The sequence below is a fragment of the Bufo bufo genome, chromosome 4 (assembly GCF_905171765.1).
Source record: "Bufo bufo chromosome 4, aBufBuf1.1, whole genome shotgun sequence".
In the NCBI taxonomy this organism is placed as follows: domain Eukaryota; kingdom Metazoa; phylum Chordata; class Amphibia; order Anura; family Bufonidae; genus Bufo; species Bufo bufo.
In genome coordinates this window covers 380,835,480-380,850,750 of record NC_053392.1, presented here as the reverse complement: position 1 = coordinate 380,850,750, position 15,271 = coordinate 380,835,480, and the positions used below count along the sequence as shown (strand labels likewise).

General features: G+C 45.7%; 1 protein-coding gene across 5 annotated transcripts in view; it reads left to right on the top strand.

Moving 5' to 3' along the window:
- The window catches only part of MAP7 (microtubule associated protein 7), a 167,444-nt gene that overhangs the window by 109,302 nt on the left and 42,871 nt on the right, over window positions 1-15,271 (top strand). For all 5 annotated transcript variants that reach the window (XM_040429199.1, XM_040429198.1, XM_040429196.1 and 2 more), the window contains exon 2: window positions 11,970-12,053. In XM_040429199.1, coding sequence (XP_040285133.1) covers window positions 11,970-12,053 — 84 coding nt within the window. The remainder of the gene's footprint in view (window positions 1-11,969; window positions 12,054-15,271) is intronic.

The window sequence follows — 15,271 nt, the reverse complement described above, 5'->3', positions numbered from 1 at the left end:
AGCGGCACCCGACCTCTATGACCGGGAGCGGCACCTGAGGGGTTAACTGCCGCTGATCGCAGCTCCCTGTCATAGAGGTCGGGTGCCGGCTATTTGATTCTGGCACCCGCCTCCTGTATTTGTATTAACAGCTCAGTTATCTTCATTGGTGGCGCAGTGCGCCCCCCCCCCCCAGTATAATAAACATTGAGTGCGGCGCCCCCCCCCAGTATAATAAACATTGAGTGCGGCGCCCCCCCCCCCCCCAGTAAAATAAACATTGAGTGCGGCGCCCCCCCCCCAGTATAATAAACATTGAGTGCAGCGCCTCCCCCAGTATAATAAACATTGGGTGCGCCCCCCCCCCCCCCCGTATAATAATAAATAAACATTGGTGGCTCAGTGGGATGTGCCAATGAGGGTTAAAATAAATAAATAAAAATTAACTCACCTCCTCCAATTAATCGAACAGCTGCCGGTCTCCTGTTCTTTCTTCAGGACCTGTGGTGACGTCACTGAGCTCCATCACATGGTCCATTACCATGGTGATGGATCATGTGATGGATCATGTGATGTATCATGTGATGAGCACAGTGATGTCACCACAGGTCCTTTGACAGGATGCTACGCGATCAATTGGAGGAGGTGAGTTAATTTTTATTTATTTATTTTAACCCTCATTGGCACTGCCCACTGCGCCACCAATGTTTATTATACTGGGGGGGGGCCCACTCAATGTTTATTATACTGGGGGGGGCGCCGCACTCGATGTTTTTTTTTTTTTTTTTAACCCTCATTGGCACTGCCTACCAATGTTTATATATTTATTATACTAGGGAGGGGGGGCGCACTGCGCCACCAATGTTTATATGTTTATTATACTAGGGAGGGGGGGCGCACTGTGCCACCAATGTTTATTATGTTGGGGGGGACGCACTGCGCCACCAATTTTTATATGTTTATTATACTAGGGAGGGGGGGCGCACTGCGCCACCAATGTTTATTATGTTGGGGGGGGGACGCACTGCGCCACCAATGCTTATTATACTGGGGTGCTGGGGGGGGCGCACTGCGCCACCAATGCTGCTTATACTGGGGTGCTGGGGGCGCACTGCGCCACCAATGTTTATTATGTTGGGGGGGGGGAGACGCACTGCGCCACCAATGTTTACTATACTGGGGTGTTGGGGGGGCGCACTGCGCCACCAATGTTTATTATATTGACCTTCTACTACGCATTCTGCATTAAAGAATGCTATTATTTTCCCTTATAACCATGTTGTTATAAGGGAAAGTAATACAGTGAATAGACTTTCATCCTAGCAACCATGCCGGATCCGGATGGATCCGGCATTCCGGTATTTTGAATGCCGGATACGGCACTAATACATTCCTATGGGGAAAAATGCTGAATCCGGCATTCAGGCAAATCTTCAGTTTTTTTCGCCAGAGATAAAACCGTAGAATGCTGCGGTTTTATCTTTTGCCTGATCAGTCAAAAAGACTGACCTGAAGACATCTTTTGTATAGAGCCCCTGTGACGGAACTCTATGCCAGAAATGAAAAACGCTAGTGTGAAAGTACCCTAAAATATTAAAGAGGACCTTTCACCTGTATAAACTATGTGAACTGAGTATGCTGCCATATAGAGCGGCGCCCGGGGATCTCACTGCACCTACTATTATCCCCAATGGCCAATCTCAGCGCACAGCTCACAGCCTGAGAGGTTTTTTTCTCCCAGGCTGCGAGCTGTGCGCTGCGATTGGCCAGCGCTGCAGCCTAGGAGAAGGAGACGCCCACAGGACAAGGGAAGACCCGCCTACTATAACTTAAAAAGCAAAGGTACCGGAGCCTATAACGGGAGAACGGAGCGGCGCCCGGGGATAATAGTAGGTGCAGTGAGATCCCCGGGCGCCGCTCTATATGGCAGCATACTCAGTTCACATAGTTTATACAGGTGAAAGGTCCTCTTTAAGTTTAAATCCCCCTTTCCCAATTTTACATATAAAATATATAAACAATAAATAAACATATTACATAGCGCTGTGTCCGAAAAGTCCAAACTATTAAATTATTAAAAAATATCTCCTATGCGGTGAGCATTTGCCATTTTTAGTCACCTTGTCACCCCAAAAATTAGGATAGGACTGTTCTATTATGGGCCGAACGTTTCATAAAATGCAAAATGCACGCGGCTTTTTTTGGTGTTTTTTTGCACGGTATTGAGTATCGCAATACTTTTTTATGGTGACGAAAGCGAATCAAAACTTTGGTATCGAAACAACCCTACGCCAATCTGATCGGCGTAGCGTTGTCACGATACCAATATTTTGATTCAGTTTTGATTTGGCGACTAAAAATTTAATTTGGCTCCTAAATTTTTCAGTTCAGGAGCCAATGGCTACTAGGTATTTTTTTTAGTCTGGAACACTGTGCCCAGCACCCCGATTTCGAATGTTATGCTGGCCTGGTAATGGCGGCCGGGCCCATATTCTATTACACCGGGCCCCGCTCACTGTAATACTAATATTCATATGTGAACAACTTGAAATCCTCTGCGATCCTCTCCCTCTGAGCTCTCTGTACTCACAAACTCAGTAGCAGGCAGGCTGGGCGGCAGCGCAACTCACTGACGTCACGCGCCTGCTCCTCCCACTTTATGAATGAAGCAGGCGGAGCAGGCGCGTGACGTCAGTGAGTTGCGCTGCCGCCCAGCCTGCCTGCTACTGAGTTTGTGAGTACAGAGAGCTCAGAGGGAGAGGATCGCAGAGGATTTCAAGTTGTTCACATATGAATATTAGTATTACAGTGAGCGGGGCCCGGTGTAATAGAATACAGTGACTGCACCGGGCCCTGCTGCCATTACAACACCAGATGCCGGCCCCCAGACCCTGTATTGGGGGTCATTCACTCACAGCGACACTGTTATGGGGGGATCTGTGGATGACACATATATAGCATAAGGTGCTATATATGTGTCACCCACAGATCCCCCCCACAACAGTGTCACCCACAGATCCCCCCACAACAGTGTCACCCACAGATCCCCCCACAACAGTGTCACCCACAGAGCCCCCACAAGAGTGCCATCCGCAGCGCCCCCCACAAGAGTGCCATCCGCAGCGCCCCCCACAAGAGTGCCATCCGCAGCGCCCCCCACAAGAGTGCCATCCGCAGCGCCCCCCACAAGAGTGCCATCCGCAGCGCCCCCCACAAGAGTGCCATCCGCAGCGCCCCCCACAAGAGTGCCATCCGCAGCGCCCCCACAACAGTGCCATCCGCAGAGCCCCCACAACAGTGCCATCCGCAGAGCCCCCACAACAGTGCCATCCGCAGAGCCCCCACAACAGTGCCATCCGCAGAGCCCCCACAACAGTGCCATCCGCAGAGCCCCCACAACAGTGCCATCCGCAGAGCCCCCACAACAGTGCCATCCGCAGAGCCCCCACAACAGTGCCATCCGCAGAGCCCCCACAACAGTGCCATCCGCAGAGCCCCCACAACAGTGCCATCCGCAGAGCCCCCACAACAGTGCCATCCGCAGAGCCCCCACAACAGTGCCATCCGCAGAGCCCCCACAACAGTGCCATCCGCAGAGCCCCCACAACAGTGCCATCCGCAGAGCCCCCACAACAGTGCCATCCGCAGAGCCCCCACAACAGTGCCATCCGCAGAGCCCCCACAACAGTGCCATCCGCAGAGCCCCCACAACAGTGCCATCCACAGAGCCCCCACAACAGTGCCATCCACAGAGCCCCCATAACACCTTTTGGTTCAAAATATTTTTTAATTTGGCTATTCCCCACCCCTCTTGTAATTGTTCCGCTACTTGTGGGCTGCGCGGGAATGAGTTCAGTCACTTCGGTGCGCAATCTCAGCGCTGTAGGTCACGGGTCTCGCGGGATCACGCGCCGCAGGATGGGATTGCGCACCGAAGTGACTAAACTCATGCCCATGTAGCCCGCAAGTAGCAGATCAGTGGAACAAGTACAAGGTGGGTGGGAGGATGATCTGTGGGGTTGCTCAGACGGCTAGGCCCTTCACAGTAGTTATTAACCCCTTTCAGCAGTCCCCCATTCACTGAGGGAGGGACTGCTGAAAGGGGTTAATAACTACTGTGAAGGGCCTTCCCCCTTTCACAGTAGTTATGCCCAGATATGTGCCCCCTTCACAGTAGTTATGCCCAGATATGTGCCCCCTTCACAGTAGTTATGCCCACACTGCTTCTAACAGAGGCTCACTAATGGACGCTGAGATTAGATCACCCCATATGAGAGCATTGAATCAATGCTTTCCTATGGGAAAAATCTGACCCTGGAGGTCATCATGCAGGGTGTGAGGACGTCCAGCGTCAGATACCAGACCAAAGGTCTGTTTTACTCCAGAAAGCCGTCAGGTGGCTGCCAGCCACTAGAGGCTGACTTATTGCTGGAACGTAAACAATGCAGTTTCTCTAGAACATTGCAGCTCGATTTGCAAAAGGGACACTATACCCAGACCACATCAAAGAGCGGAAGTGGTCTGGATGCCTTTTGTGTCGCTTTAACTTTGAAATCTTATTAAAGATTGTGTAGGGTGTGGCTGGAGGCAAGACATGGAGGCGGGACAAGGGTGGGGCTTGCAGCAGAACATGGGTGGGGCCTGTAAGGGGGCCCTTGATTTATTTTGCCCGGGGGCCCTGAGGGTTCTCAGTCCGCCCCTGACCCCATTTGAGCAGATATAGCCTACATTTACTCACTGGTAGGCTAGTTCTTGTGCTCACAGCATAGATCCCATTCTTACACATTTTCCATGCAGCTAAAATGTAGTACTAGACTGCACCTTTTCTAAAGAATAATGGACGGTCTTGTAATACATGGTTACACCAACTCTAAGGTTCACTGTCTGTTTTGCGGATAGGATGCGAACCCATTCATTACAAAGGGTCAGCAAAAATGCCGACAGCACACCGTGTGCTGTCTGCATCAGTATGTCCGTTCCTTAGCCCCGCAAAAAAAAATGTCCTATTCTTGTCCGTTTTAGGCATTGTTACAATGGATCTGCAAAAAAAAAACGGATGGCATACGAATATCCTCTGTTTTTTTTCCGGATCCGCAATTTGCGGACTGCAAAACTAATACGGTCGTGTGCATGTAGCCTCAAAGGAGAATTAGCTTTTTTTAAAGGGGTGTTTCCATCTAGGACTCGCTCGTATCTCCAGAAGAGGGTTCCTGAAGTGCAGGGAGAGCAGCCACCCATGTGTGGCTACCCTCCCATCTCTAAAAATAGCCAAGTGCTGGCTCACTATTTCCAGCTGTCCCATAGCGGTGAATGGAGAGATGGCCTCGCTTGATTGGCTGCTATTTGGGGGGACCTTGTTCTGAAGACAGAATTGTCACAGAGGTGGGACCCACACCTATCTGACATTGATGGCATATTCCAGTTATATGCTATCAATATCCTAGTTGAGGATACCCCTTCAAACAAACTTTGAGTGCCTGGTTTTCTCCACTACTATTAAGGGATAACCCTCCTGCCACTGAACACCAACGAGGGTGTCGACCATAAGAAGTTTGGAACAACTGATGTAATGTGACACAGCATTGATCTGATACGTCATAATTGAATATGATACTAAGGTTCACCAGAATTGCCTCTATTCACACCGAAAAAGCTGTAAAGTCATCCTCGACTTATGTATGGCTCCAAGAAGAATTAATATGAAAAGTGAGGATTCTGAGTTGATTTATTAACATCCTAAAATGTTTCACCCGCAGTGCTTCTTGGGTCTGATAAATATAGAACTGCATTTGTGCCTTGGTGTAAAAAGTAAATCTGTGTTTGTGCCTCTTAGGGTTTGGCCCTACATAAACTGTAGAGAATGCATCTTTCTACTCGCTGCATTACAGGAGAAGCCATGTTCCTGTTCATGACACATCTATTTTACTTTTGTTCTGCAATAAATGGATTTTCAGTTCACCTTAGAACGGTAGTATCAGGTCACTGCAGTGTACTGATTGTCACACTTCCTCTCCATAGAAGGTCCGTTCAGTACCTCTTTTGTCAACTTGCATAAAATGCTCCTTGAATATGTACACATGCTAAACTAGCTTGTGCTGCCTGTTTTTTACTCACAGTATGCAATGTTGTTTGGGTTATCCGTGATGCCATACTTTTAGTGTACAAAATTTCCATGGACATTATAATTAAAAATACTTTTGTATTTTCTTTTATTTGGGGGGAGTTATCCATAAGATTCAATTAAAAAAAAAAATTCAAGAACGCTGTAAAATAATACAGTAAGTCATAGTTGCTTACGGCACCATGCCACTATCATTTTGATGCCTTTAAGGCCCCTGCCCTCCTCCTCTAGATTCCTCTTAGCAAACAGGAAATTGCAACGCAGCCAATCATTGTGGGTCACCTCTGCAGCAAGTCATTGTGTTTGTGTTGAGAGGAACCAGGATGTAGACTGTGGACAGTGAACTGAGAAGTGTTACATAGTTAATACAGTTGAAAAAAGTCCATCAAGTTCAACCAAGGGATAGGTGGGAATGCAAATCCCAGTAGGAAGTGAGACTCAGATTTCTACACATTTTCATAAGCATTAATGTTGTTTACTTTTAAGAATTCATTTGAACCCTTTTTAAAACTGTCCATTGTTTCTTCTGTGACCACATCCTGGTAGGAAGTCTATTCCACAGATTCACAGTTCTTGCAGTAAAGAAGCTTTGACGCTTCTGGAGACTGAACTTTTTCTTCTCCAGTTGGAGGCAGTGCCCCCTTGTCTTTTGAGGGCATTTGACATGGAACAGTTTTTCACCGTATTTTTTGTATGGCCCATTTATATATTTGTATAGGTTAATCATGTCCCCCCTTAGACGTCTCTTCTCAAGACTAAATAAATTTAATTATTTTAATCTTTCTTCATAACTAAGACTCTCCATGCCCCTTATCAGTTTAGTCGCTCTCCTCTGTACTTTTTCCAGATGTAGTGCGTTCTTTCTATGGGCTAGTGTCCAGAACTGAACTGCATATTCCAGATGAGGCCGCATCAACGCTTTGTAAAGTTGTAGTATTACATCCCTGCCCCGCGAGTCCATGCCTCGTTTAGTGCATGACAATATCCTGGTGGCCTTAGAAGCAGCTGATTGACATTGTATGCTGTTATTTAATCTACCATCTACAAGGACACCCAAATTCTTCTCTATAAGTGACTCTCCCAGTGTTACATCCCCTAGGACATATGAAGGACGGAGATTATTACTACCAAGATGCATAATTTTACATTTGTCCACATTGAACCTCATTTGCCAAGTTGATGCCCAATCAGAGTGTTCAAGTCAGCTTGTAGTATATGGACATCTTCCATAGACTGTACAGTTCTACATAGCTTAGTATCATCTACAAAAATTGAAATGGTGCTATTAATCTCATACTCATTATCATTAATAAATAAATTAAATAATAGAGGGCCCAGCACTGAACCTTGGGGTATACCACTTATAACCTGGGACCATTCTGAATAGGAATCATTGACCACAACTCTCTGGACATGGTCCTTCAGCCAGTTTTCAATCCAATTACAAACTATACTTTCCAAGCCTATAGACCTTACTTTACCTATTAAACCTCTATGAGGGACAGTATCAAAAGCCTTTGCAAAATCCAGAAACACTACATCCACAGCCGCCCCTCTGTCCAGGCTACTACTCACCTCCTCATAAAAACAAATCAGGTTAGTCTGACAACTTCTGTCCTTGGTAAACCCATGTTGGTTATCACTTATGATATTAATAACAGTCACATACTCCTGTATATGGTCCCTTAAGAGTCCTTCAAACATTTTTCCCACAACAGAAATTAAACTAACTGGTCTATAATTACCTGTGGAGGTCCTAGATCCTTTTTTGAATATGGGCACCACGTTTGCCTTGCGCCAATCACTTGGCATTGTACCAGTACATAGAGAATCTTAAAAAATTATAAACAGGGGCACAGCAATGACTGAACTGAGCTCTTTAAGCATTCTTGGGTGTAATCCATCTGGACCCGGAGCCTTGTTCACATTTACCTTATTTATCTTCTCTTGGACCATATCTACGGTTAGCCAATTGAGTATATTACTGGATGTACTAACAGCCCCAGCACCACAGATATCAGCTCCTTTCTCTTCTTTTGTATATACAAAGCAAAAAAAAACATTTAGTAACTTTGCCTTTTCCTTATCTTCAGTGACTACCCCCCCCCCCCCCCCTTTACCATTATTTAGTGGACCTACCTGCTCAGACCTAGATTTTTTAGCATTTATATATTTAAAGAATTTTTGGGGATTTGTTTTGCTCTCTTTTGCTACCCTCTGTTCGTTTTGTATTTTTGCTAATTTTATCTTTTTACAGATTTTATTAAGGCCTCTTTCACACTTGCATTGTCCGGATCCGGCGTGTACTCCACTTGCCGGAATTACACGCCTGATCCGGAAAAACGCAAGTGTACTGAAAGCATTTGAAGACGGATCCGTCTTCAAAATGCTTTCAGTGTTACTATGGCAGCCAGGACGCTCTTAAAGTCCTGGTTGCCATAGTAGGAGCGGGGAGCGGGGGAGCGGTATACTTACAGTCCGCGCGGCTCCCGGGGCGCTCCAGAATGACGTCAGAGCGCCCCATGCACATGGATGACGTGCCATGCGATCACGTGATCCATGCGCTTGGGGCGCCCTGACGTCACTCTGGAGCGCCCCGGGAGCCGCACGGACGGTAAGTATACTGCTCCCCCGCTCCCCGCTACACTTTACCATGGCTGCCAGGACTTTAGCGTCCCGGCAGCCATGGTAACCATTCAGAAAAAGCTAAACGTCGGATCCGGCAATGCGCCGAAACGAAGTTTAGCTTAAGGCCGGATCCGGATCAATGCCTTTCAATGGGCATTAATTCCGGATCCAGCCTTGCGGCAAGTCTTCAGGATTTTTGGCCGGAGCAAAAAGCGCAGCTTGCTGCGGTATTTTCTCCGGCCAAAAAACGTCCCGCTCCGGAACTGAAGACATCCTGATGCATCCTGAACGGATTTCACTCCATTCAGAATGCATTAGGATAAAACTGATCAGGATTCTTCCGGCATAGAGCCCCGACGACGGAACTCTATGCCGGAAGAAAAGAACGCAGGTGTGAAAGAGCCCTAAGCCATTTGTAATCTTCAAACGCTACAGCTGACCCCTCAGATGTGTATTTTTTAAATGCCCCTTTTTTTGTCTTTTATTGCCCTTTTTACAGTATCTGTAAGCCATGGGGGGGGGGGGGGGGGGGGGGTTAAAGGAATACATTTTTTTGTGCAATTTCTCAATGTAGATTTAAAGCTCTCCCATTTATTTTCAATATTATTATGTGACAGTAGCTGCTCCCAGTCTATGGCCTGAAATGCTGCCCTCAACCCAGGGAAATTAGCCTTTTTAATATTCAGTGTCTTTGCTCTGCCTGACAGAGTTTGCTTCTTATAGTTTAGGGGGAATATAATTATATTGTGGTCACTATTACCTAGTGTTTCTCGAACAGTAACATTTCTAACAAGCTCTGCATCATTAGAAATTACCAGATCCAGCAGAGCATCACCCCAGTGGGAGCTTCTACAAACTGGCCCATAAAGTGGTCTTGCAGCAAGTTGAGGAATCTTCTCCCCTTTGCAGTTGAGGCAGAATCATGACCCCAGTCAACGTCTGGGAAGTTAAAATCTCCCATTATGACCACTGTACAAGCCTGTTCAGCCCACTCTATTTGGCTATACAGTTGCGATTCTATCTCCTCTGTGATGTTAGGGGGTCTATAGATTACACCAAGTATTATTTTTTTTCTGTGCTTTTATCCCTTTGAACTTCCACCCATAAGTTTTCCACATCCTCCCCATCCTCACCTACTATTGCCTCATTCACACTTGTCTTGAGATCATTCCTCACATACAGGCACACGCCACCACCTTTTCTATTGACCCCATCTTTCCTAAATGGTGTAAAACCCTTAATATTTACAGCCCAGTCATGTGAAGAATCCAACCATGTATCAGCCACACCAACTATATCTATGTGTTCTTCTAGTACCGTAGCCTCCGGCTCCCCCATTTTGCTAGCTAGACTTCTGGCATTTGTGAAAATACATTTTAAATTGATATTACCTGTAAAGTGAATATCCGGGATTTTTGGGTTACCTTGGTTGATGTTTGTATGTAACAGGTTCTTGTTACCAGCAGTTCTACTTTTCATAAGTGTATTGTTATGCCCAGTCTTCTCCCTACTTTCCTCGCTAACCCCAGCCCCCACTAAAACCCCACTGTCCCCTTCTATATCCCACTCTCTTATCTACACTATCTACCTCCTTATTAGTATGACCTCCCACCCTCCCCCAGATCCTATTTTTTAAAAGCTACTCCAGCCATCCAACCATTTTTACCCCCAGAGCATCTGCACCCTCCCCATTGAGGTGCAGCCCATCCCTACTGTAGAGCCTGTAACCGATCGAGAAGTCAGCCCAGTTCTCCATGAACCCAAACCCTTCCTTCCTGCACCAGCTTCTGAGCCACTTATTTAACTCCATAAGCTCCCGTTGTCTCTCTGGTGACGCTTGTGGCACTGGTAGTATTTCTGAAAACACTACCTTGGAGGTCCTGGACTTGAGCTTCTCTCCTAGTTCCCGAAAATCATTTTTAAGGACCTTCCATCTCCCCCTGACTTTGTCATTGGTGCCAATGTGTACCATGACTGCCGGGTCTTCCCCAGCCCCACCCAGCAATCTGTCAATCTGATCCGCAATATGCCGCACCCGGCAGACAACACACTGTTCGGCATTCACGGTATCGGCGACAGGTGACCCTGTCTGTCCTCTTAATAATAGTTCCCTACCACCAGCATCTGTCTAACCTTTGCTGCACTCTTTTTCTCCCATCATTCCTGCAGGGGGCATCCTCCTGGTTGCTAGGAGAAATACCTTGCTGTGGTGTTGCTGGCCCTGGGCTTTCATCCCTAATATCAGCCAAACAGGCATATTTACTAGGGCCTTCCAGCCCGGGACTAGCCTCCCTGGCACTTTTCTCTCCACCCCTTCTTCCTATATTAACCCAACTGCTGACCTGATAGTCATGAACTTGCCCTCCTCCTACCACCTCCATTTCACTGACCCCAGTCATTGCCTGCACAGTGAGGTCTAAGCCTCTCTCCGGGTCTGCAGTGCCCCTAAGTGTTTCAAGCTGCTTATTTAGATCCAAGATCTGGGCTTCCAAATATGCAACATGATTGCATCTAGCGCAAATGTATTCACCCCTGAATGGCTCTTCAAGGCACTCATACATTGCACAGGACACACACTTAGTAGCATTTACCATGGATCACATGTTTAAATGGGGATGAACAGTAAAGAAGGAAAACAGTAAATGAGTTAAGATTTAGACCCTGTCTGCTGCAGTTGGAGGACTAGCTACAATCAAGCCAACAACACACAAGGAAAATCTATCGAACCTTAGTTTCTTGCTCCTTGTCTTAAACTCTGGTTCTTTAAACTGCACTTATTCAGCAGCCCACTTAGTACAGCAAGCTTCATATAGAGGAAGCTCAGGATGAGTTCAGCAATTAATAGCACCTGCAAGCACAAGCCACTCCCCTTAACCAAGCAGAGAGAAAAAATGGGTTTAAATGTCAGTACACAGCAGAGAAAAAAAATGGGTTTAAATGGCAGTACCAAAATGCAAGTACTTAACTCTCAAGGCCCTCCGCCTTAAACCTCACTCAGCCACCTGCAATCACTCCCACGAAATCGCACTCCGCACCAGAACTCCGGTTCTTTAAACTCCACTTATTCAGCAGCCCACTTAGTACAGCAAGCTTCAGGTTGTACGGTAGTGGCAAGGGACCATTCTAGACCTTTGTTAAATAATCTTTAACAATCCTGTAGAGCTACAATTTCTGCAAACCCCTATAGTTATGCCACTAATATTTTGTATACTATGTTTAATGTATCCACTGTGTTTTTCAGCTCCTGATGGTTCTCATGGTAAAGTCCAAGAGAAGAAAACGTCATTAAGCCAGTCTAGAAAAGACAATGCTCTCTCAAAATCTGGTGAGTTGCAGTCATGTCTCATTATGTTTTTATAGATTGTTCTGTGGACTTTTCTGTTGCATTTGTCTTTTCAGATTGTGCTATAACAATACTTTGTCTGCAGATGGGTTTCCTTAGGACCCATCACCACAAAATGTAATGCAATTTGCAGGCAGCATTTTATAGAGGAGGTGAGCAGATTGATATATAGTTTTGTGGGAAAAGATTCAGTAAAACATGTAATTTATATCTCTGCTCTTTCTGACTTCACTTGTACACGGGGGTGGTGTTATCAATGATTGATCGCATTCTCTGTATAAGTATGTATACATAGATAGCTGTCAGTTACTGATAGTTGTACACAGGGGAGGTGTTATCAATGATTGATCGCATTCTCTGTATAAGTATGTATACATAGATAGCTGTCAGTCACTGATAGCTGTACACGGGGGAGGTGTTATCAGTGATTGATAGCATTCTATGTGTAAGTGTGTATACATAGATAGCTGTCAGTCACTGATGGTTGTACACAGGGAGATGTCATCAGTGATAGCATTCTCTGTGTAAGTGTATAAACAGAGATAGCTGCCAGTCACTGATAGTTGTACACCGGAAGGTGTTATCAGTGATTGATAGCATTCTATGTGTAAGTGTGTATACATAGATAGCTGTCAGTCACTGATAGCTGTACACAGGGAGATGTCATCAGTGATTGATAGCATTCTCTGTGTAAGTGTATATACATAGATAGCTGTCAGTCACTGATAGCTGTACACAGGGGAGGTGTTATCAGTGATTGATGGCATTCTGTGTGTAAGTGTGTATACAGAGATATCTGTCGGTACATGACGGAGGTGTTACCAGTGATTGATGGACCTCTCTGTGTAAGTATATATAAGGAGATAGCTGTCAGTTACTTTTAACATCTCCCCCGTGAACAATGAAATTAGAAGTAAATTACGCGTTTTACAGAATCTTTTCCCACAAATTATATAGTTTTGCTCAGCTTCTCCTGCTCTATAATATATTGCCTTATAGCGACAAGTCTTCTTTAAAACTAGTTGTTAACCATTATATGTACACTACAGTACACATTGTGTAAGTGACAAAGGTTACATATTTAGAATTCCGAGACCTTGTAGTGAATGCTTGGTTTTAATGTATTTATTTGCATTCTTTGTGCCACCAAAGTCACATAATTTCATACCCAAACCCAATTAACAGTTAAAAGGTTTTTCCAAAACTTTATAACTGATGACCTATCTTCAGGAAAGGTCATCAGTATCTGATCGGTGGGGGTTCGACACCTGGGACCTCTGCCGATCAGCTGTTTGAGAAGGCATCGGCTCTCCTGTGAGCGGCACGGCCTTCTTGCAGCTTACCCAGCACAGCGTCGTACATTTGATAGCAACTGTGCTTGGTATTGCACTCAACATGTGACCGATGAACTTGTCGTCACTGGCCTAGTTAAAGCTGGGAGAAGGCTAGCTACTGTGAGCACCACTGCCTTCTCAAACAGATGATCAGCGGGGGTTCCCGGTGTCTGACCCCCATCGATTTAGATACTGATGACCTATCCATAGGATCCATATTAATTATAAGTCTCAGAAAATTCTTTTAAAAACCCCTTTCCTCTGGATAGGTCATCAGTATCTAATTGGTGGGGGTCTGACAGCCGGGACTATTAGCTGTTTGAGAAGGCAACAGTGCCCACAGTAGTGCCGCGGATTTCTTTCAGCATTTCCTAGGCCAGTGACGTTATTGTACGTTCTTTTGTGAATGTCTCATAAACTCTGCACAGGGACGTATGTACTGTATGACAAATCGCCGCTTCTTGCTGAAAACAACAGTTCTGATGCCAGTGATCAGTTCAGTTAAGAGTTCTCCCTTGGAATATTGGTGGCATATCGCTTGGACTCTGGGACTCACACCTATCTCTAGAACAAAGCTCCCAAAGAGAACGAGAGCGCACCGTGCATGCACAGCTCCATTCTATTCATTTCATTTCCAACAGTTCCATAGAAGTGAATGGAGCAGTGGCCACTCATGCACGGTGCACTCTGAATTCATTTCTCACCACTTGGCTATTTTCTGCACTCCCATAGAAATGAAAAACGTCCGGCCACGTGAGCGCAGTGCGCTTTCCCGACCTTGGGGGCTCTGTTCTAGAGATAAGTGCGGGTCCCACCTCATTCTTAATACAGAATGTTTAGCAAAATAGGGATGGAGGGGTTAAAAAAAAATATAATAATAATTGAACTCACCTCATCCACTTGTTCGCGCAGCCCGGCTTCTCTTCTTTCTTCTTCTTTGAGGAAAAGGACCTGTGGTGACGTCACTGGTGATGGATCATATGATGAGCGCATTGACGTCACAACAGGTCCTTTTCCTAACAGAAGAAGAAAGAAGAGAAGGCGGGCTGCACGAACAAGTGGATTAAGTTTTTTTTTAACCCCTCCAGCCCTATTTTACTAAGCATTCTGTTTTAAGAATGCTATTATTTTTTTTTTCCTTATAACCATGTTATAAGGGAAAATAATTACATCTACACAACCTTGAACCCAAACCTGAACTTCAGTGAAGAAGTTTGGGTCTGGGTACCACATTCAGTTTTTTATCACGTGCACGCAAAATGCATAAAAACTGACTGCGTTTCTACTCGCGCGGGTTTGTCGCAATGCACCCGGGACGCACCCTGAGCCAAAACGTGACGTCCATGTGAAAGAGGCTTTACTCTTGCAAAAGTGACCCTCAGTACGGCTTCAGGTAAAGTGCTCATCCTCTCCTGCTACAGTAGTGGGTGTCAGAACATGCAGTTGTCTGTTTTTTGCATCGGCCACTGATCCTGTGTTACTCCACTTTTTGCTGGAACAGGAAGGTCCAAAAATTGACAGCAAAAACGGTCCTGTGCTTCTTTGAATAAGCCTGCATATACATATACTGTCATTAGTAAAGAGTACTTCTTGACCGGCAGAGAAGAAAATGATTGCCTTCATTCATTTCTGCAAACTGTTCTGGTGAAAGGACAGCTAAGCTCCGATGGGCTGCTGTGAATAATGCCCTGAAAAGCATTATCCTGTACAAACCACACAAGGGAAACAAAGCTCTGTCTTTCATGGCCCACCACATAGATAGAACCCATTGACAAAATGAGACTTCTATAGTTCCTGAAAAAACAATTGAAAAATTACATTTTGTTTTTTGAAGACATGAATAATTCCTGTATGCAGTGCTGTACG